This window comes from Triturus cristatus, chromosome 1_2 (assembly GCF_964204655.1).
Source record: "Triturus cristatus chromosome 1_2, aTriCri1.1, whole genome shotgun sequence".
In the NCBI taxonomy this organism is placed as follows: domain Eukaryota; kingdom Metazoa; phylum Chordata; class Amphibia; order Caudata; family Salamandridae; genus Triturus; species Triturus cristatus.
The window spans coordinates 949,661,520-949,686,087 of record NC_140580.1 but is presented as its reverse complement, the minus strand read 5'-3'; the positions used below and the strand labels follow the sequence as shown (position 1 = coordinate 949,686,087).

The 24,568-nt window shown below is 46.4% G+C and overlaps 1 protein-coding gene across 3 annotated transcripts in view; it reads right to left on the bottom strand.

Moving 5' to 3' along the window:
• Nucleotides 1-23,813, bottom strand: part of RGS3 (regulator of G protein signaling 3) — an 834,919-nt gene extending 811,106 nt beyond the window's left edge. The window contains exon 1 of one of the 3 annotated variants that reach the window (XM_085609985.1): nucleotides 23,511-23,813. In XM_085609985.1, the coding sequence (XP_085466111.1) occupies nucleotides 23,511-23,560 (50 nt within the window). In that variant the 5' untranslated portion in view covers nucleotides 23,561-23,813. Of the gene's footprint in view, nucleotides 1-17,426; nucleotides 17,738-23,510 lie in introns of those variants that run through there. The other 2 variants (XM_085609988.1, XM_085609990.1) reach the window with 2 other exon arrangements.
• Between the last annotated feature and the right edge of the window lie 755 nt (nucleotides 23,814-24,568).

The following is a 24,568-nucleotide window of genomic DNA, read 5'->3' as shown; positions in this document are numbered from 1 at the left end:
GGGATAGGGATGCGATTTTGCAAGCTTCCAGACTGCAAGGGCCGCTTAAGCTGGAGAACATGGAGGTGAACTTTTATCCTGATTTCACGCAGACGGTCCAGAAGCAGAGACTGAGTTTCATGGGCGTTAAGCGGCGGCTTCGAAACATGAACTTAAAATACGCCATGCTTTTCCCGGCCAGGCTGCGTGTGGAGGCTGATGGTCGCACTCACTTTTTTGACCGTCCCGAGGTGGCCGGGGACTGGTTGGAAACTTTGTCTGGGGGACATGATCGGGATAGGATGGGGGCGGCGGGAGGAGAGTGCCCACCGGACCGGGTATGAGGTATTGACACTGGGGCTCATTCCTGATGAGGCCACCTTTCGGCCAGGCTTAGGGTTTCTTGACTGTTGTGTCTTGTTTCCCCTCCGTTGGAGGTGGTGCTGTGTCTCGAGGGGGTTCTCTTTCCTCCTCTAGGGGGTCTTTGTAGTTTAGTTTACACAGGGGCGACAGGCACACTGCAAGTTGGGGGGGCTATTTGGGCTCATGCAGGGGTGCAGGGAGGGGGGAGTTTTGTTTGGGATGTTGGGTTGGGGTTGGGTATTGTTTATTTGTACCACAAGGCAGAAGTATTGTTGTGCTATCGCTAAAGTGCTCTCTGGGGGGAGATTGATCGGTTTTGGCTATGATGGGGGGTAGGGGACTGAGCCTTTTGTCCTGGAATGTCAATGGACTGGGGGACAGGATAAAACGGGGAGTGGTCCTGCAGTTCTTAAAACGCATTTCACCCGATATAGTATTTCTGCAGGAAACACACCTCATTGGAAACTCCTTTCGTGCCATGAACAGACGGGGCTATCGCCTTGCAGCCCACTCGGGCTTCACATCTGGTTCGAGGGGTGTCGGCATTATGGTTAAAACCTTGCTCCCGTTGGAGGTTGATGAGGTGCTCCATGATGATAGGGGACGATATACGGCTCTGGTGGGTAGATTGGAGGGTAAAGGGATTGTTTTGGTTTCTGTTTATGTCCCGCCAGGGTTGCAGACAACTACTTTTGCTGATTTGGGGCGCCTTCTTCTTGGCCTGCCGGAGGGGATTCTAGTGGTTGGGGGGGGGATTTCAATGCTGTAATTTCTGGAACGGAGGATCGTCACCCTCCCAGGGATCTCCCCCGGGCCCAAGCTTGGTTATCTGGCCTCTTGGATACCCTGGGGCTGGTGGATTGTTGGCGGCTGAAACACCCTACGCAGATACAATACACCTTTCATTCCGGGGCTCATGGTAGTCTTTCGAGGCTTGATTATGTTCTGATGCCAGCAGCACAGGCAGGGAGGGTCGGGGAGGTACGACATCTGGCTCGGGGTATTTCAGATCACTCCCCGCTCCTGCTGTACTTCGACATTGTCCCGAGGGGGGAGGGGAGGGTGGTCCCGATTAATTCCTGGTACCTGGGTGACCCCACAATTCGCGCTGATTTGGTTAAATCTCTTGAGCGATATTTTGAAGATAATGTGGGGTCTGTGTCTGTGAGTAGAGAGCAACAGGGGCGACTGTATGATGTGGGTGATAAGGCTGGTAAATTGATTGCGTGGCTGGATAAAAAGGAGAGAGCGAGTCGAGTTGTCCCGTCGATTGAGAGACTAGATGGTGTGTGTGTCACTGAGCCGGAGGAAATTGTTGATTGTTTCGCTGAGTATTTCCGTGGGGTGTATTCCCCGGTATCTTCCCGCTCAGAAGAGGATTCCCATGACCTGCTTAAAGACATCGCGCTGCCTTCCCTTTCGGAGGAGGATAAATTGTCGTTGGACGCGGCCCCGACATCTGAGGAGATTGCCCTCGCCATACGTTCGGTCGCCTCTGGCAAGGCCATGGGTCCTAATGGCCTTCCCATTGAATTGTACAAATTACGACCGGATACGCTGGCTCCGCATCTTCGCGCTATGTTCCTCGCGGCCCGGTCGGCGGGTTCCCTCCCGCTGGACCAGCGTCTTGCCACTATTGTGGTTATTCATAAGGAGGGGAGGCCGCGGGATCGGGTCACGTCTTACAGGCCCATTTCGCTGTTGAATGCGGAGCCGAAAATTCTCGCTAAGGTGCTGGCTAATCGGCTGGTTGGCGTGGTGTGCGATCTGATCCACCAGGACCAGTCCGGCTTTATCCCTTATCGCAACACCGCGCTTAACTTGCGGCGTCTGCACGGGGTGCTCGCGAGGGTCCCGTTCATACGAGAACCAGCCATTTTGGCGTCCTTGGACGCCACTATGGCGTTCGACACGCTTGAGTGGCCATATATTTGGGCGACGCTGGCTAAGTTTGGGTTTGGCCCGGGATTCATTGGCTGGGTGAAACTGTTGTATTCCGGACCGCTGGCGCAGGTGGCGGTGAATGGTAGAGTATCGGCGCCGTTTGAGCTGGGCAGGGGCACGCGGCAGGGCTGCCCGCTGTCGCCGCTCCTTTTTGCGCTTGCCTTGGAGCCCCTGGCGGAGTGGCTGCGGTGGCACCCTTCGATTCGTGGTCTCCGATGGACCCCCGAGTATGAGGATCGCGTATCCCTTTACGCGGACGATATTCTTTTGTACCTTGCTTCCCCGCGCAAATCACTGATTGTGTTAGTGAATGTGTTGCGTTCATTCGGCCGCAACTCCGGCTTAGTTATCAACTGGGCTAAATCCTGTGTGTATGTTCTCTCTGGGGAGGCTCCTATCCTTCCGCGGGGTTGTCCTATCCAGGTTGCTCCGCAGGGATTTAAGTATCTGGGTATCTTTATTACCCTGGACGCTGCGGCCCGATATAAACAGAACTTACTCCCCCCCCCCTCCAGCGCTTGAAGGAGGATGTGGCGCGTTGGAGGCGCTTGCCGCTCTCGCCGCTCGGCCGTGCGGCACTGTTTAAGATGATGTCGTTGCCACGTTTCTTATACGCTTTACAAAACACGATGGACGTCGTCCCGGCGCGCTACTTTCGGGAGGTGGAGGGTCTGCAGCGCCACCTGTTTTGGGATGGAAGGCTGCGTATCGCCCTCGCGAAGCTGACGCTCCCGTGGTATGACGGGGGGTCGCCCTCCCAGACATCAAACGGTATTACTGGGCCTCCCAGCTGGCTGCGATAAACCACGGCCTTTATGGGCCCGCCCTTAACCCGGCTTTTGAAATGGACAAACTGTTACTGCCGGGTGGTGACTATAATCGTGCGCTTTACTCTACATCGCTCGACGCACGTTTGACGGGCCCTACGCGGGTCGCGGTACGGGTGTGGCACGCGGCAAACTTGGCTATGGGGTGGAAGGATCGGTTGACCCGGGCGACGCCACTGTATGCATCTGAGCGACTGGGCTGCTTGTGGACCTCGAAAGGCTTTGAGAAGTGGGACATGATAGGCATCAGCAGGGTGGGCGATCTCTGGACGAGGGGGGGGATTCAAAACGTTCGATGTGCTGCAGAAGGAATTCCAGTTGCAGGACAGGGAGTACTTCCGATATGTACAGGTTCGTCACGCGCTGTGTTCTGTATTCCCGGATGTTGCCTCCATACCGGAGTGCTCCCCTCTGGAAGATAGAGTGCTAGATGGGCATGTACCGGATGGCACTATCTCATTGATTTATAAAAAGCTCATCAACGATCGCTCCGGACTGCTGGCTGGCCTTCGTGAGGCATGGGTCGCCGATGGCTTGGAGCTGGATGACGAGGACTGGGTGTCTGCGGTGGCCTCCCCGAAAGAGGTGGCCATACCGGCCCGCCTTCGCTTCGTCCAGCTCAAAATACTCCACAGGGTCTATGTTTCGGGGCCGGGTCTGATGCGTATGGGATATGCCGTGGATGGACTGTGTAAGCGTGGGTGTGGTTTGTTAGGGACCTTTATCCATATTTTGTGGGAATGTCCGGAGGTGGCGCGATTCTGGCGTGGTGTACATGCGGTGTTGCAAGAGGTCACGCATGTGGCACTGTTTCCCGAGGCTAGGAGATGTCTGCTAAATGTGTGGGAGCCGACTGATTATACGGTGCCGCAAACGTGGTGGGTGACTCTGGGATATATGGTGGCCAAGCGTGACATAGCACAATTGTGGGGCTCCCAGAGGTCACCAACGGTTTCGGTGTGGAAGGACAACATGGATTGGTGTATGTTTCGGGAGAAGGTAGTGTATGTGGCGAGAGGTAAGCCTGGGAAATGGGTGAAGGTGTGGGGCCCCTGGAACTCCTATCGTGGCGGGATTTGTACCCCGCCGCTGACGCCTGACTTGGCAGTGGCCCAGTCTCCCTACTCTGCTTGTCACCTTGGTTCTGGGCATGGTGTCTACTTTGTTTCTGTCCCGGCCTGTCCCCCCCCCCTATTCCTGTGGATCGGTAGGGTCCTCCCCAGGGGAGCTCATAATGCTGCTTTGACTTTTGCTGCCTTGTGGATTTGTTTGTGGTTTCTTATAAAAAATGGAACCGTCATTTGGGGGGTCCGGCCGGTGTGGCCGCCAACGCTACCCTCGATTTCTGGGACCTTTATCACTTGCCGCTTGTGTTTAATGACTGTATTTTATGCTCTCACTGTTTGCTAGCGGCCGGCCTGAAGGTTGTAGGCCCATCTTTGTATATCTTTTGCATTCTGTAATAAAGGTTTTAAAAAAAAAAAACACCAAAAAAAAAAAAAAAAAACCACAAAAAAAAAAAAAAAAAACAAGGATTAATTACAGTGAGTCCTAAGGCTATGAAAAGGCACTAGAGGTTCACTGAAGCAAAATTTATGTGCAAGGAACATCCAGTCAGGAGATAACTTTCAAGCAGACGTACGAATTACTAGCACAGCGTACCAACGACCCCATGGGCCATGGCATAAGCAAGGAAAATGGCCCCTTTGGCTGCTGCTCAGGAAGTAAAATATAGCAATTATCAGGGTTCAATGGGCCCCTGAGGGTTTTGGGTCTCAGTACCACTGTACTTGCTGAACCAATGGTAACTATGCCCCTAGTATGGACAGAGAAGGCTGCTTCACCAATTGCAAACTGAGGACTAGTTAAACTAGTTTTCTCTGCTAGTCACATGACAAGCACTGGAATGTAATTAAAGAAATGATCAAGAAGCCAGTCTCCTACCAAGGTCTCTGCAAAAGGTCATTAGATTGAGTTAACATGGGTAGGCACTGCCATTCTATTCCAGGCGTCCATCCATAGGTGCTTGCATTTCAGGTCTGCCTCAACACCATATAAACAGACATAACCAAATGCCAAGTACATTCGAACACTCGATGTTTTAAAAGATTTGTGCAGGCAGATCCACTCATTAGATCACAAGTATCAGCTTCATACTCTGTTTTCATGATTGTAATTGTAATCATTTTAATGAATCCTTAACATTACGTCTAACACCTCGTACCCTGCTCTCCTCTTCCCCCCAATACGACCGTGCCTCCCAAGTTACACCTCCAAAAGTCACCATGCCTCCCCTCAGCCACAAGTAAACACCGCCCCTGCACTCCTGACTCACTCTTCCCTCAACATACAGCGCCGATCTGTACCACTCCCTACCCCTGGCGCACGGTGACCACCTCTCCGACCCGCGCCCTCTCAGAGATGAATCGTGAGAGAGAGGCTCTCTCTCACGATTCATCATGCCCTCCCTTCCCATGACCACCAGAATACCTCCAGCTCGCCACCTCACATGGCTTACCTCCACCCAGACCCAAAGCACACACCATCTACAATAACATCCTCACCCAACCTTCCCCACGCCCCCGGCTCCTCACCCCCACGGGCTGGGATACATTCCTACGCCTGATCTGCCCTCCTCCCCAGGGCTCCCCACACCCTCGTCCAATGGCTCACCTTCCCTCGGGTTCACTCTGCAGTGGCACACGCTGACCTCCTCACTCCCCCTCCCCATGCCCTGACCCTCGGGCTGCTCACCTCGCAGCTGGCACCAAAGGTTGCACACTGGCATGCTATCCTCTGCAAGGCGGCCTTTCTTGCCCAGGGTCTCTAGGCGCGCCGGTGCATGGCCTCGGCCGGTCTCGGTGCTGCTCGCTGCACGCCGGGCACGGGTGCTGCCACCCCTCCTGCCGCCAGTGATGCGTGGTGCTTCTGTAACCCCTTCGCTGCAGGACTCGCGGGCACTGCGCATGCGCGCGCATGCGAACCTCCGGAGGTGCCAGATCTGGACTATTAAAACAAGCTCGATTCTCCTGGAAAAAAAGTTCTAAACAAGCACAAGACCTACCAGAAGAGCCCGAAACAAGGCCGACCCCACACAAAGACGAGACTGGGTTAGAAAGGAAAAGAGTATAAGAACAACCATTCAGCGTGCATCACATTGGATTTAGCACGCCTCAGTCGTTCATGCGCCAAATCCCTGCCAGGGGCCGCCACGAATATGTATTGGATCCGATTCCTCGTGGTGGCCCCTGGGGTTTGGTGGCCCTGTGCACGTGCACAGCTTGCACATGCCTAAGGCCGCCCCTGACGGTGGCATTGTGGACTAGGGCAACGACTGGTCTCGGCTGGAAAGATAAGATTACACAAGCCACTCCACTGCTTGATTCGTGTCGCCTAGGAATGTTGTCTAAACAGCCTGGGTTCGATAAATGGGACTTGATTGGCCTATCCAGGGTTGGGGATATGTGGAACGCGGGTGAGGTGACTACATTCACGGACTTGCAGAGAGACTACCGGCTGCAGGAAGGGGAGACGCTTTGCTATCTTCAGTCCCGCAATGCTTTTTGTAGAGTAATCCCCTGAGGAACGGACCTACTGGCCTCCAAACCTCTAGAGGACAGATTATTGGACGACTATCTCCAAGAAACGGCTATCTCGTTAACCTACCGCAAAATACAGAACAACTTACCTGACTGCCAGGACAAAACTCGCACGAAATGGGTGACAGACATAGGGGACATTGACAATGATGATTGGCGGGAAGCCCTTGCCTCCCCTCGCGAGGTGGCCATCCGCTCATGCTTCAGACTCATTCAACTCAAGTTTATCCATCGTGTTTACTATACTAGTACATTGCTAGTTAAGTTGGGGCTTCTGGCTTGCGGACATACGGGTGCCTATATCCATCAGTGGAATGTCCAGTTCTTAAGGAGTATTGGGGAAGAATCATAGAAGAAATGTCCGGGATAAATAAGGTGTCCATTGATGGCTCCCCTCGACTTTGTCTTTTAAATATCTGGGAAGCCACTGATTTGTCCCAGGCGGAGAGATTGTGGGTCGCCTTAGGCTGTATGGTTGTGAAAAGAAATATTGCCCGAACATGGAGAGGTGGGACTCCACTGAGCTATGCGGAATGGGTGTCTGATACGGACTGGGGTATGCAAGCGGGGAGAGTGATTTTTGAAAGTTGGGGCTGCCCGAGCAAATGGACGAAGATATGGGGTCCATGGAATGAAAGCAGGGGCCTGCTCTGTGCTCCCTTCCCTGAATCCCCCCTCCACGAGACTCGAGGACCTGAATGTCTGATATTTTTGGTCACTGACTGCTCTACGGACCATGTAACTGTACCATTGGCCCACTGTGATTCTAACCATGACTACACTGTTTCATTTGTTCTAACTGATTATTGTATCGTATCGCATTTTTGTTTGTGTGTCTCTATGTTTTTTTTATTTAATAAAAAAAAGATTCCCCCCAAAAAAAAACACACACAGCGACAGCACACTTCCCATCACACACCCTACTCTTTGTAGCGTGCCACCAATCTAGGCAAGAACTCCAGCGCCCCACATACGGGTAGTAAGCACAATATGCACAATATAAATGTTGCAATACAAGCATCACAGAACTAGTATTCAATAACATATTCATTTAATTAAGCACCAAGATACAATATTATATATGGCCTCACTAAAATAAGTTAACACATTTATCATATGCATATTTATTTAAAATGTCACACTAAAAACAAAAACTATCTGAAAGTCGATGGCTCGTGTTTTCCTTGCACAAACCCATCGGCTAGCAACCCGTCTTTTGGCGGGAGCGCCGTGATTGAAAGCTTGTGTGAGGAGGTGTCTACTCAACTTCTGCAGAGCCCTGTTCCGCCTCAGAAAGGCCGGCCTTGATTAAACGCATGAAAGCCGCCTTCCTCCCAGGGGGGCTTGTTAACCGATGATCTGAACAGACAGCTCCCTGCAGGGGAAACACGATCTGCTCAATGGAAGGGGCTGGCTGGGGGAGAGGCGGGCAGGCACGTCCTTCAAGCAATGAATACCAGATGCTGACGCATTGTTATTTAGTACTCAGGGGTCTGTCCCCCTGCATTCAGAAATGGGCCACCCCGCACAGGAGTCGTTGGGGCGCAGAACGGAGACAGGCCTACAAGCTAGCACTGCCTCTGAAGTATCCATGGGACTGGGCTAGTCAGTCGCACATGATGCATCCAGGAAATAAGCACGTGCTTTATAAATAAAAGTCAATGCATCTCAACAGGCTCTTCAGAAGATACTGACGGGCCTGTGGAAACATCCACGGATTATCCGACACTGGGAGGCCTATTGACAAGCAGCTGATCAAGGTGAGGACTCAATAATGTGTTCTTTCTGGTTAATACCCCCGGAAAATTAAAACCACGATCGTTCAACAGTCAAGAAAACAAACAGGCATTGGTAAAAACCAGTAGGTCTCGCAGTTTCAACCTATTCGCTTCACCAATGCTTTTTGCTGATGCTGTGCCGCAGCGACGAAAAGAACAGTTTCATTGTATTGAAGGGGAAAAAAATGAAAAAGCACTGAGACGAATCTACATGTGCACGCGTTATGCGATGGCACCCCAGCAAGGTGACGTTTTTGCTTTTAAACTTTAAGGTGACGTTTTTGCATGCATATGTCCGAGTGCCTCTGAGTATTTTTTTCTTTACCCGTTTCATATTGGCGGATGGCACCTGGACCAATAAACGAAAATACAAAAATAATAATAGAGATGCACGAAGTGCTTTGTAAAAACGTAAAGGTCATGCAGCAGCCAGCAAACACAACAAGATCAGAAAAACCCCACCTTTATCCCAAACGGCCTAGACAGGTGCTGGGGAGCAAGTGAGGAGTGGGTGAGGAAGAACTTACCGTGGTGATGGTGGGAAGGGGAGGGGGGTAGAGGGTGAAATGGAAGAGCAATAGATTAAAATTAAATAAAATAAATTGGTGAAAGCAATGGACGAGCTGGGAGAGGGGAGCAACAGGGAGTCTGTGGGAGGGAATGGGGGGGGGCACACACAAGCAGGAGAGCAAGAAAACACATGCACTTTCTTGGAGTGCCGAAAGTAAAAAAAGTCACCCAGTCAAAACAATGATACTGAAGCTATGGTCGAGGGGAAGGACACACAAGAAAATTAGTATGGTCCAGAAGTTGCCTGTTCAAGAGACCTAAGAAAGATAAGTCAATCTTCTGTATTACAGCATGGGCAAAAATAGAAATTCGCCATTTTCACCTTTAAATTACACATTACCCATTAAACTCATTCGCTCAAGTATGAGGGTTTTATTTATGTGCTTGGAAAAGCAGACTTTATTGCGTTGTATGCTTAAATAAAAGCATACAATAAAAAATTGCAGCCAAGCCATCCTCTCATCAATTATTATTTATTGGAATAGTGCGCAGAGCCAATGTAATCACATATAGGTGCGACAGATTTCTGGCCGATCATGGAAATGAGGGAAAGGAAGATAGTCATTGTCAAGTTTGTGAGGTGAAAAAGTCAATTCATCTTTTCTCCACAAGGGAAATACTTTTCCCACAGCTTATGACATTTGGCTATGTACTCTACCAATCCCCACCCTAGAAACACAGTTGCCACTTTACCTTTTCCAATGAGCTTCCAAGTTGGCAATGGCCAGGCAAAACATTTTTGAGCACTCAAAGATTTTACTTTGGGTTGTTCCATGCATTTTGCATTTTCCATACACCTGGATGTGTTTCCCTTTCCACTCTTAACCCTAAATATACAACATTGAAAGGCGGCTATCCTGGCAGATTTTCCACTACCATAAGTGCAAATTTAAAACATAACTCATTCCAATGTTTTGAATTGCAAAATGAAATTTAATAGATGTGGCCTAATGGCTTGAGCGGGTGACCTCAAAGCTGGGGAACCGGGTTTGCGTCTCAGCAGAGACGCTGAACGCCCTGTGATTCTGGGCAAATCACTTAATCTCCCTATGCCTAACATAATGAATGTGTCCGTCTGTAACGCGACTGGTGCTCATGTAAAGCGCTCGGATACCTTCGGGTAGAATTTGTGCTATATAAAACTGCCCCCCAAAAAATTATTTTGCTAATATAAAGTTGAACTCAGTGTGACTGAGCTGTGCGATTCTGATGCCACAGCATTATTTACACGATTATGGAGTTAGCACCTTACCACATAACTGATAATCTCCAGCATAATATCCAGATTTAGACACCAAAAAAATTCTAACTCAACAAATAGTGTGGCACATGGTATAGTGCAGTGGCGGACTATTTTGTATGTCTGAACTGGTCATCTTGCAGTAGAGGATTGTTGTATTCAGGTATTAAACTCCTTTTAAAGCCATACTTTTGCTCAGTCTATACAATGTGCTAAAATGACAAAACGGTGAAATAATACTGCCACAGTCAGTATGTACTACATTAGGCCACATGGCTTTCGTTTTCTTGTCGCATAATATAATGTGTTCCTTCATTTCCACATCCTGCCACCAAACCTGGCTTCACTAAGGTGCGCAAAAATATTTCGAAAATAAGCTTCCAGAGCCGAAAGTGGCTGCCGTACACATGGCCATTCTACCCTGATACACAGGGGGATTACACAACTGGAAGTTACCTCAATAACTAAATTGAACATTCCAGTCAGGAAGTACAAAAAAAAAATACTCAACGCGACGTGTAGTCATTCACTAGTTGAAGACGGGGCCCCAACCGTCAAAGGATGCTGGGTCCCCTCGCCCATTTCCCCTCCACAGATGTCAAATGTAGCTCCTGTGCTCTGCAGCTAAAACGGGCGCCAAATGTTACCGTGCCTATGGCGGCAAATTCAAACCAGCTCAGCCCACAGAGTTCCAACTGCTCTCCACAGAACATGTGGACACAAATACGTGGGAGAAAAAGAATGCGTGTTTACGGGCTGCAAGGCATACCTGCCTCAAAAACTATTACCGGCCTCTGCACCACAACAGCCAACTCCAACTAATGGCACACCAAGCCAAAGTAAACAAACAGCTCGGATGACCGAGCACAGCCGCTATGAGAACCAAATGCAGCAATGGAAACAAACTATAACCGAGCCACATATCGCAGCAAGCAGAGCAGGGAGGCCGGCCTTTTTATTTTTAAATTGCATTTGTTATTTTGAATAACACAAGACTCCAGCCAGCACTTTTTCCTTTGGATTTGAAAACAACAGACAGAAGTCAATCATGCTTGGTAATGAAGAAAAAACAAAGCAAAACATTATTTACACTATAGCGCTTGTCATAGAAACATATAAGAAATCAGCACAATATGTAATGTGGGTAGAGGTGCATGCATCGGTGGGGTTTTACCGTACAAATCTATAACAATTAGGTACCTGTGCAGCAAACATGCACTAATAAATAGATATTTGCAGGAGAACCTAGAATGTAGCATGGGTTGCAAAAATCAGGGTAGAAGTACAACTATCAAGACAAAAAAAAACACATGTAAACAGAATAGAATCAGTGATTTCTGTACGCAATATTAGTCATACAAATAGGGCAAATAAGGCATGAAGACATGTGTTGCAAATAATCAGAGTACAGGTACAAAAGCTCCACAAAACCTAGAAAAAGAAGGTAAAATAACACTGCATACGGCATGATTCTCAGGAAAAGTCCTGGAAAGCGACTACTAGTGAGAAGTTTTAGCACCTAGAAGTGGGGTTGGGCGGGTTGTTCAAGGATGTCATGCTTCACGAAGAGTCAGGTGTGAAGGTGAATAATTCACTAACTGGACACAACATAGTAGGTATCTACAAGAACATATGGTTCAGATGGAGGGCGGACTTCGATCAGGCGGGGACAAGTGTTTCTCAAGTAGCAGGTCCTGGAGGAGGGAAGGGAAGCTTTGGAAGGAGGTGGCCTTTTTAATGTGGATGGGAAAGCATTCCATATTCTCGGGATGTTCCCAAAAGAAACTTTGCATAGTGTGGATTTTTTTCCTCAAGTGAAGAGGTCTTCTGTCAGATCTTTCCTCTGGCAAGCATTTTCAGGAAAAAAAAGTGGGGCCAAATGTCGCTATTTTGAGGTTTGTCACTGCATCTAATATGGGGGAATAATAAGCTGCCCTCCTTTAGATGCCTACTAGGAAATACACCACCTTTCATGTGGCCCAAAGTGTAAGGTCTACCCGAATAAATACAAACACAAATTTTCAACTCTCCATAACAATATCACTTACAGTCAGCAATTGCCAAATAAAATAACAATTCTTACACATATACTGCCCACAAATTCAAGAGTTTTAAGACTGGCTCATTCGCGCTTCCTGGGCTCAATTACATTAGAGCACCTGAGGATTTTATACAGTTGCATCCAGCACTTATCATAGCAGCTTTAGTCAGCTCCCAAAGCGCTACAGAAGGCAATTATACAAGATTTTAAAACCACTATTAAAATGCAATGAATAAAAGAAAAGAGAAAAATGCCACTCCAGTACAATCTCGTACCTATGTGTTGTCCACATAACATATCTGTCAGTAAGTTTAATTACATCCCATCTCCCCAAGTATTCACAGCTCTTGAAAAGCACGTTGAGTCAATCTTGGTTCTGCACGAGCACTGTACAAAAAATGTACTATATAAAAAAGCATCAGTTCTGTGAATCTCATTTCTGATGAAAAGCCTTAATTCAAGATTTCTTGCATGCTTTTGAATTCCTTCAAATTTTTTGTTAAACTGTACAGTGCACAAAAATACTTCAGTGCTTAGTTCCCCCTACAAAACGCATTCAAATAAAGACTAGTTAACCTGGGATGTAGTTAATGAATAGAGAAACTACAATCTGACAGCAAAGATACGGGATCACCTTTCCAGGCAAGACAAGTTAAAAGATAACTTTCCATCTGAGTGAAGCCAATTTGACACCATTGTCTAAGCAGAAAACAGGGCATTAATTAACTGATCTTCAGGCGTATAAACGGTGCAGACTTAACAGATTAACCACAAAAGAATTCACTTAGACAAACACTAGCATACAATAGAAGTACACACTGCTTGGGATCCTGGGAGAGGGGGCGGATTAAAGGATGCATTACAGACAGGGGAGAACCAGGAGCCATCCTGTAATTATAATGGCATTTTCAGATGTGCTTGTTCCACAAACTTTTTCATGTGGTCCGGGGGAAGGGGTGTATATCACAACAGAATAAAAAATAAAAAAAAAATCCAGTAAAATATGAAAGTCCTTGTCCCAGACTAGCGTTCTATACATGGGAAATGTGCTAGCTTGTTTAAGGCTTACATCGGATGATGTCTTGGAACAGCTTTTCAAGCTGAGAAAAACCATCTCACTCCTTCCCAAACTTTTGCAATTCTGAGGGATTTCTATATATTTTTTTATAGTTTTATATAGAACGAACTTGACCCGAAATGATTAGAGTGCTTTCACTAGAGATGTATTGGACTGATTTACATAGAAACACGAAGCGGCCCATGAATAATATGAATTAACCAGGAGGAATTTAGGTGGAGGGGAGGCGGCAGTGGGATGAGATGTGGAGGAGAATGTTTTTCAGGTTTAATTTGCTACTGAGAAAGCAAAATCCTAAAATCTAAATCGGAGAGGCATGTTCTGGCCCATACCAAATTATCACTTGATCAAGAAAGTGGTTAATTTGATTCAATTGTGCTAGGCACTTGATATTTGGAAACAATGCCATGTGCTACATGTAAGCTCCACAGTCTGTGATACCCCTGACAAACCTATTAGAGGGTTTTACCAGGCTAGAGAGACAAGCTTGTCTACTACATTCGCTCTTTCTCTTCTTTTCTCCCTTGGTGTCTATCCATCCACTGTGGTTTCAACATAGATACAGACCTTGCCGTAAGAGGAAGGATTACGATAAAATCAGATTGCACTGCCATCAGCTCATAGATGAAATATCTGATCTTATATCCAGCAAAGGAAAGCACTGCCAGGGTGAGATGAGGCCACTGCCATGCCCTAGTAACACCACTTACTAGATCTGCATTTTAACCACAGTCACTTTATAGCACTGCTTGTTCGCCGATTAGCATAGTGCCCCATTCACCCAGGAGGGCCCCCTACCAATAAAAGGGCAAGGCAACGCGATGCCAGTCATCCAAATTGTAAACATGGCATAATAGACCTGACCTTGACAATCCCAAGCCTGGATCCCCTTAGCTACCCTATTCATCACGGATGCACAAGATCTAAAAACTCTCAAAATTCCTCTAGGGCAGTGAGAAGGCAAAAACTGGAGGTGTGTCATCAGCACCCAGCATCTTCAATGTATTCTACTTTCATATAATGACGTCTGAGCCTCTCTCGCGTTCCTGGAAGGAGGTTAGTGTGGAAGGGGCTCTTTCCTGAATCTTGAGTGGGCTTAGTGTGGAAGGGGCTCTTTCCTGAATCTTGAGTGGGCTTAGTGTGAAAGGGGCTCTTTCCTGCATCTTGAGTGGGCTTGGTGTGAAAGGGGCTATTTACTGCATCTTGAGTGGGCTTAGTGTGAAAGGGGCTATTTACTGCATCTTGAGTGGCACGCAACCTAATCTTCAGTGGTGGGCTGTGAAGAAGTAGCACTGGGCCCGTTGCGAGCACCCAATGGTTTGGGAGAGGCACACACTGCAGAATGGGGTACAGTATGGAAGTAAAACTTGCCATACTTACCTGCTAATAAGTGAAAGAGTAAGCTGTGAGAATAGATTCACCCCTATGTGAGTGGTGTATGGTATAGGAAGTGGCACTCCCCCCGCTGCCATCCTCCAAGAGGGGATAGTGCGGGAATGGTATTCATGCTACTCTCTCAACTAATGAGTTGAGATTGGTTTGTCAATGGCACATGCCCGTCAGATGAGTGGGAAATTATGAGGATGCAGCAGTCAGTTTGATCTCCTGGATTTTCTGGCACCAGCACCACACTAATGTTAAGGTCACAAGAAAAATCAGGGTTCTGTCGGGGTGGGGGAGGTGGTGGGTGTTTTTCATTCTTCTTGAAGAGCTGCACTGAAAGCACCCCAACCTTCTCCTGAAAGGATGTACTTTCAGGTGCATCACACAGCAATCGCACAATATACAAGGTGCCATATGCTCACAGACACATGCTATTGCTGTACATATGCCATGTACATGCATGTTGCAGTCCACAAGAAAACGGATTTAGAAGAACTATCCAAGCCTTGCACGTTTGAGTAACCTTGGAAAAATCCACTACCCTGAGGCAGGTGCACTAATGCATATCTACCCAAGCATGGAGACGTTTGACTGCAATTACCTTCAGCATTTTTCTACCAATCTGGTTCAAGAAATGTGACCTTTTAAGAAGTAGGTGAAGCAGCTCAGCCGAAACACACACAGCAAAAAGCCCTAATCTTGTCTAGGAATGTAATGATTAAAAACAAAACAAATGTGCCAACTAACGGGTAAGAACATAAGGCCACAAAATCGAAAATAGGAATATATACATGGCACTAAAGAATCGCATATATGGGGGGGTTCATTTTAAAACAAATAGATCAATTCAGAATATCTAGGGCAGTGTGGATAGACTATTGACAGTATATTTTCTATGGTACTTTACAGGGTGATTCTCTGTCTTCCTAACTCACCAAATCATCAAGCTACAGCAGTCTCAAATACGTCTTCAAGTGAGGAGAACGGAGTAGGTTTTTTCGAATATACATGTGCTCTGCATGTTGCTCGTTGCTGTAAGATGCGTCTGAGTAGTAGTAAAGAGAGACCTTCACTGACACTGCTGTGGCGTGGCAGCGTAGTGCCTAGAAAACAGATCTGCCTTTGGGCCTAAAAAGCGAAAAAAGCCTTGGTGTGCTCAGAGTGACAGTATCCAGATGCAGTGAGATCTGATTGGATGAAAAGGAGTACTGCACGTTTAAAGTTTCCTGTCAAGGGGGTCAGTCAGTGGAGTTACGCGGTTGGTAGGAGAGTTTGGAGTCGAGACATGCCGCCAAATGGGTAGAGGTTGGGTGGGTACACAAACCTACATTTTGGGAAGGAGCTTGGAGGGGCGCTGAAGGGAACGAAGGCTGTGTTTGGCTCTTGTTGTCGTGGCGGGATAAAAGAACACTGGGCAAATTAGAAGACTTTGGAAAATACAGGGTTTCTGCTGCTTCAATAACATCAGCTAGGTGGTTTGGGAGCCAGGCTTTTTATTTTTATATGTGTCTGTTGAGCAAGAAAAGAGAATATCATTAAGAATGAACTGGCAAGGGGCGAACAGACAGTCCGGACACCTATTGTTTACAAAATGTGTTGTGCTTACACAAGTATTCCTATAAAAAAACGCTGTACATACGAATTTCTGCAGAACCTAAGGTTGTGTCATCATTATTCCTTGGGAGGAGGATAAAACCCAAATGTCCCTACAAACCAGAAAGTTCTAGTGTGGTGGATAATGTTTGATGGTATGCATTCACCTCTGGGCAAATGTAGCGAAATCGTGTCTGTGATTAATGAACATCATTGAGCTTTATCAGTCTAGTTGGCAAAATAATGCTTAAACTAGCTCTGGTTGAATTTGCCATTTTAATCCAAGTAGCTTCAAAATGGGAAACAGCGGACACGCCTACAGGCTTTGCCTCGGTTCGGGGGTAAATGGCTGAAACTGGAGTTGCCGGAGAGGGTCTAAGACAAGACTACGGTACTTGGAAATATAGAAACCAGAAGCATGGCATGATGGAGCACAACACACGGGGGACTGCAAAGAACACTGTGAGGCACACAGGCTAGCTCATCCTATTTGAGGGGAACACTCCAGCTACGAATATGAACCAAACGCGCTCTGCAACGACTGTAACGTTTTGCATCCTTCGCTCATCCACTATCCTGACTTCAACGGAAGTCAGTGGGCTGGAGAAGGAAAACCCAATTTTTCATCATCAAATCAACCACTATGAGAATTTAAAAATGTTGATAGCAAATGGATGTTGAGGATAGTCTCTTTATACACACCCTCATTTGGTGAATCGAACCTAATCTCATGCGCGAGATTAAAAAACAAGAGACCGTTTTTCTATGGCACCTCTCCAAAACACTCATCCAGTCTGCTCACTGTCAAAGGAAAATTCATAACGACCCAATATTTAAAAATCCAAAGACCTAATTAGCCTTTTCTAGGTGGAGAGTCACCGGGGCCACCAGAGTGGGCACCTCTCCTGACGAGGAGCCGCACGTGAGCCCCACTGCACGTTCAGCACACGGGGACGCAGCGCGTGAGAAGCACGCCGCGCTGGGAGGCTCGAGAGAATGAATTACCGGGAGAGCAGAGAAGAGAACCTCACCTGAAGCGCAGGGGCGAAATCCAGAACCAAACGGGGCCGCTGCTCACCGAGTCCAGACTCCAGAGGCAGGGACGGCAGTACAGTCAGGAGCCTCTTCACCGGGGCACTCGGGAGGAAACCTGGACTGGAATCCCAACGGGGAGGAGGGATCGCTGACAGGACGGAGCCGCGGACTTCAAGCCCGGCCCCTCCTGCCACAGATCCCGCCCTGTGTAGAGCGCCAGGCATGGGACCTGAAGTGCTGTAAGGCGAGGAGACAAGAGTTGAGACGGAGTACCATCGGGGTCGGTCCGTATAGATGCAGGACTTTAAGAGGGATAAAAAACTGTGTGTATGTGTGGGGTGGTGGTCTCAAAGGGGCGTGGTCTATGTAATTAGGGCGTGGCTTAAAAGTACGCAAAAAATCTCTACATACCTTAGTGTGCCGCCAGAATGGAATTTGCTGCTTCTGTCATTGCATCCAGAATTATAATACAAGTAACATTCTACGGACAACATGAGCACAACTGGAGCCAAATTTCGAAGGGAGGAGAGGGGGGTCTAATACTTCCAGCAATGTGTCCTTTTATAATGTAACTGGTGCTCATGCAAAAGTGCCTCACTATCAACTTCGGGTGAAGTTCAAGATGCATAAAACTGCAAAAAAAGCAAAGCCAAAGGTTAATTTTCAGGAAATGCATTCTCACACTGTCGCAACAAAAAGGAATTATCAGCTTTAAGGACTAGGCAGAATAGAAATGCAGGGGATCTAGAAAGGGGTAAAAAAAAAACCTCGTTATTAAGTAAATGGGTTTTTAAAGACTTGTTAAATACTTGGGTGCAGCTCCTATAATACACCAGACCAGCCAGCCGACAGCAGCTCAAGAACTGTGTGTTTTTGTGTGTGTCCTGTGTGTGTGTGTCCGGGACAGTGGTCAAAGGTGGGGGGGAGGGGGGAAGTAGGGGAACTATGGGCTGAGATTCAGAGGGGTAGAATAACCTGAGAATTGGACCAGTGGGCGGAGTCAGATGTGTGGTCAGAATGCGCAAAACATCCCAATTTTTTGTATTTGTTTAGCATTTCACTGACCAGTTACAGCTTATTATGTTCTTTAATTCAACCAATGGATACACACAATTATTTAAGGTTTAATATGAATATTTGGGGGTGTGGCTTACGCGCTTAAGCAAGATGGCGGCAGTCTACTAAGCTCCGTTCATTCACGGAGCTAATGAAGTGATTTTTGGCCGCGTTTAGAGCTCGTTTCAAGCTCTCCAGGCTGGACTGACCTTCCGCTGTGCGAGGCACATATGTGACCCAACTATGAGCCTCAACTTGCCTTTTCTCCTGTCTATTTCCGAGCCGACGCCACTCCACAGGTACCAACAACCGCCATTTTGTCTACGCGGCGGTCCCGAACGCCCTTCCTACGATTCCTAATGCGGCATTCTTCGCTTGGTTGAGCTCTCTTCTCATTTAATTGAAGCAAATATATGGGAAGCTCCAGAGGAATAGTAGATACATACAGATTTGGATATCCTTATTCATTGCTGGCAGGTTGACTTCTCCAAGGATTACCTCAATTCATATTACCAGCATGAATATTATGAGTCCTTCTCAATAATGTTCTTGAATACCTCTTTGCCAGATGGAACAAAACATTTTATGAGGAAAGCAAGGGGTGCTGCTGTCCCCATTCTTCATTTTGTTCATTTGCATACATTGTTGACTGAGATATCCTGAGTATTTATGGATAATGGTGCCATTTTGTTAGCGCGCCTCTCACATTATCTTTCTTCAAATATCCTGGATGCCATTTAATACTTTGGTCTTTTTCAAATGAGTCGTCTCCAATGCTGCCTAATGACCTTATCATTTACACTAAAATATGTATAAACTCTCTGTTTATATGTCATAATGGCATTATTATCTGGTTTCACTAGCTGTGAGGTGTTACTTTAAAAGATATTTCACATCCCGCTTCTCTTACATATTTGCTAAACTGTGGGTATCTTTACTATTCTGTGTGCCTGCTATGATTTTATAGTCCTATTATCGGGGATTTGATTGTGGTATCTACCAACGACTGTGTTTGCACCTGTTTACAACTCTCTACCATTGCTCACTTATTGTATGGGCAGGCTCTCTTCTATTAAAAGGTATCCTCATCAACAAGTTCATATTGTTAAGATGGCAAGCGATCCTCTTAATCTTATGAAAATATCTTTTTCTGGCACCAAACCGAAAAGAGTCAAAAATGACCCTCGATCTTTGGTTTGGTCATCCTCTAATCCAGTCTTGAATTTTAGATGAATTGCGTACATTAAAATCATTCATGAATGCCACCAATGAAAAACTACAGTTGATTGAAGACCGTTGGATCAACATGGAAGGTAAAATGTTTGAGATGGAACAACGTATAAGTAATCTACAGGATGTGGCCACCAATGTACCATTGCTGGAACAGGAAATTCATAAACTGAAATTACATACCGAAGATCTCGAAAATCGTACCCGAAAACATTGAAGGTTCTGATCTTCTTTCTTGTTTGAAGATATTCTTGTATGATCTTCTTAATCTCCAATCTTCCACTCCTCTCAATATCCAGCAAGCCCACCGTCTTGGATGCCTTCAGCTTCACTCTAGCAAACCTCGTGGTATTATAATGTACTTTTTAGAATTTACTGACCTAATGCACGAATTAAAAGTTGCTAGAGAAAAACGCGGTGTTGTCTCATCTGGACACAATATTTACATCTCACAAGACCTCTCCAACGCTACTAATGCTAGGCGTAAACAATTTCTAGCTCTTCGCCCACAACTGAGATACATGAACATCCGTTATGTCATTCTACATTCTTTTCTGTGCAAAATTACCCATAATGAAGTCTCTTGCTCATTTGAAGACCCATCTAAACTAAGGCTATTCCTGTAATCCAAAAGTGAGTCACCTATGGACACAAATACTCAATGTCAATAAACTGTTAGATTGTTACCTTTTTTTTCCCGTGTTATCCTCTCTCTACTTTTCAACGATGATTTACATGGCCTAAATATCTTTATTTTCTACCTCTCTTAATTTCTTTTTTCTCCGTTGCTGTTCTTGCCTTTGAGTGTGGACATGCCCGACTTATGTTGTTTTCTCTAGTGTCAGAACTGGCGTTATCTCCATGATCTGTCTCTTCTCTCTATCTCTTTTATTCATTTTCTGTCCTTTCTATCTCTGTTTTTTCCCTCCTTCTCCCCCTTTTCTTTTCTACCTCTTGTCTCCTACCCATACCTACATGAGTGTATATTTGTGTTACTTCCTTATGTGCTTATTATCTCCCTCATGTTACCTGAATTTTGATGAGTGTTGTCTGTTTTCATTTCCATTGTTACCCCTGCAGTTTGTCATCATTGTACCTGTATCCTTATTTCCTAAACATCAGCATGTTTAAACTTGTTTTGTGGAACGTTCATGGTCTGGGTCACCCCGTCAAGCATTAAAAGGTATTTTCTCATCTATCGAAACTTAATTGTCAGATTGCTTTTTTGCAAGAAACCCACTGTAATGATGTTGAATCACTTAAACTCAAACGTCACTGGGTGGGTCAGGTTGTTTTTTCTCCAGCTGTTAATCGTAGGGGTGGTGTTGCCATTCTCTGTCATAAATCTTTGAAAATACACATTTTATCTACTGAAAACGATACGAGTGGACGATGGGTAATACTCAATGCCATGCTCCATAATAAGCAGGTCACCTTTTTTATTAATTATGGACTGGTCAAATTTGACCCAGATTTGTGGCATACTATTAAAATAAAACTATCCTCAATCACTAATTCCAATATTATTGTTGCTTGATATTTCAACAATTGGCTGGACCCCTTTTCCAATAGGAAATCAGATTGTAAATTCAAGCCTGACAAATCTCATAAAGCATTTCAAACTGTTATTGCCACTCGTCCACTGTTTGATGCTTGGAAAACCTGTAATCCTGACAAACAAGAGTTAACTTTTTTTTCAAATGTACATTATACCATGTCTCGTATCGACTACATTCTGACCTCAAAATCCGTACTCCCCTCACTCCAATATTCTGAGATTGGCTCCATTTTTATTTCTGATCTCTAAACCCCTTTGACAGTGCAGTGAAAACACGGAGCAGCTGCTCCGTGTTATCACACGAATGCGCTGCCCTTGGGGCAGTGCAAGTTCGTGGCTGCCCTGGGGGCAGGGCATACACCATAATGGGGTGCATTATCACCTTTAGTAGGGTGCGCCGGGCGCAAACAGTGATAATGTGTAATACGGCACCAGGCTTCTACGGTCTAGCGGTCCTTCTAAGGTCTATCATGGGAAGGTGCTCCCTCAGGAGTGGTCTGGGGGACTGGTCATGAAGGCTGAACCTAGGTCCCCAGTTCCAAATTCGGCAGCTCTGACCATAGTGCCACATTCTCTCCCCCACTGAAGACCATACTGCCCCACTGAGAGAAACTTGCACTGCCTTCAGCTATAACCCAATTGCGCCCGCTATAAACACCTGGATGAGGCTCAATTTAAATTGCGCACTAGACAAGAGCAATATGCTGCCTAAAAAAACGTAACAACATCCTGAAAAAGGTAAACTCTCATAGGGAATGCAAGATTAATTTAAGTGTGTGAAATGGAAGCAGGAACAACATAGTTTCCTTTACACTTTTACACTCACTATTCAGAAAGTGCTCTTGCTCTTGCCTGAAAAGTTAGGGACATGACTACAGGGCCGGGAAGGGACCCATTTCAATGTCCAGTGCCTATATTCTTACAAAATGTAAGCAGTATGGTAAAAAGATCACATCCGTGAACACAGAGCTGTGGTACACATTTTGTTTTCCAATCCACCCATCAATCGGGCATTGCAGTACCTCCAGAATTGGTGCACTTTCTCATTCAGATAAAACAATACTGTTCAAAGAAAAGATAAAACAAAAGTAGCGCTTCACTGGCAAACTCTATATAATTATAAGTCAAAAAACAAATGTCCTCTTTGGCACAGTCAAACCACTCAAATACAACCACACAATATATTCATAACGCATCATCAGAGCATAAATGTACCAAATCTTAAAATGCTTAAAGCAAATATTTATTTCATATGATACTCTATATAGTGACTCAGCTGAAGCCCTCTGAGCCCTATGGGTGTTGCGTGCCTGACTGTCAACAAGCCATGATTATTGGCTTTGCCAATGGTTGTTATTTGCATAAGATAAATAAGCAACAACAACAGCTTTGTTGTATAGAAAATTAAAAATGCATCAGTTCTGAAATGACGAGACTGTGAAAGAACTATAACCAGTCTCTTTGAAGTTACATCAAAGGCAGTGGAGGTGAAGATTTTTTTTCTCATTCAGAGGGTGAGAGCAAAAATGGAGAGCCTGATAGAGACCAATTTTCAGCACCTGCTTTTTGGAACTGCTGGTGCTCAGAACCGGCAAGACTGGGCCCACTTAAAGTCCTGGGTAGATGACACATTCGAGCCACTTGGCCAAAAATCCAATTTTATGTCTGTTGTATTTATTGACACCTCATGGGGGGGAAACTTTGTGTAAACCCGCCCCAGGTTTCTGATATTTTAATTAAAACCGGGTCTCCTCGCTGGCGGGGTAAAACATAATCGTCATGTTTATTTCGTTTTCCCGTTTCAATTCAACATTTATCATGGAATGTAGATTTTACAGAGGCATTTTAAGGCATGTACAAAGTGTGCCCTTGCCCAGGACCGCACCTTCCAAGGGGCCCCTGATCTAATGGACGCATAGCACCTCACCGCAGTAATAGTTTACCCTGGAAATGCAACATGTACATCCTTTGGCCAGGTGTGGCCAGAGACTATATAATAAACGGGCGGAAACCGCTCATGGTCTTCTGGCAAGTGTGTTTGTTCTTTGTGTTCCCCTGTCTTTAGGCTGCAATGCATGGGGACCCCACAATCCTATTTTGTGGCCCACACCACACTGGCGATGAGGGTCCTCCACGCCTTCTGCACGGCATTGTCCTCGCTTGCCAAGCTAGAGGTGTGTGCCTCCGTGAGCTCCAACTGCCCCACGCCTGTCAGCAACGCCCTGCCCTGTCTCACCTCCAGCGTTTCAATTTGTGGTGCTCTAGCACACCGCCACTTGCCAGCATTCCTGTTTCAGACAGCCTTCTTCAACACCAGCCTTCAGCGTGTGATGTGCCTGAGACCCACAGTCCTCCCTCACTTTCCTACATGCCCCGACGGGCACACCCTCGCCGAAGCAGTCTGGTGAGTGACCTAGTGATCTCCAAGTTGTTCATTTGCCCTTTCAGCAGTTTTTCTACTGCGTTGGACTACTGTTTCAGGGTGGGAGACTGGGGTTGTTGTTGTGATGACTGTGCTTGCGAAGGGGTAGCGGCCGCATTCGCACTTCCGCAGTCTTCTGCATAAAACGGATCGTAGCGGACAGCCTGATGCTTCGCGTTCTAGTTGTTGAGCCCCCACGTCACTTCCGGGTATTCCCTTGCACTTCCGGGTCGTCTAACGAGTCCGCAAGACGCGTGGAGCTGATATCCTGTTCTGCCGGTTATGGAGCATTGAGGGGAGTTAACAAACCGGAGTCCTTAGAATCACCCCGATCCGGTCCTTCGCTGGAACTGCAGTTTCACTACAGCGGTAACGCGCTGGCGCGCAGTAGAAGGGTTGAGGCTCTTCATTTTAATTGGAGCTCATATCGCTAACCCGTTACCCTTCATTGATTCCCAAAACTCCCGTGGTGGGCACAAGGGGCTTGTTGTTAGGCGTTGGGTCATCTGCCTCTCCTTATAGCTGCTGCACTGCACCTCCCTCCTATTTTCGCTGTGTACCATGAGGAATTGCGGTATTAGTTATACTTGTTGTTGACCAGATATTCTTCTCTACTATGTTACTTATTCTGACTAGAAGTCTCAAATAGATGTTAGAGTCCCATATGGTTGTGGCATGAACAACCTACATTAGAGTATATGAGTGGACGTTACTGGTTGTGCATGAACAACCTACATTAGAGTATATGAGTGGACGTTACTGGTTGTGCTTTTAACAACCATTGGAGTTTAGTCCTTTCACGTGTCAGTCTCTGCCAACGCTTGCTTCATAAGGGTAAGAAGTGTCGAGACACATTCTATACAATTTTTTAC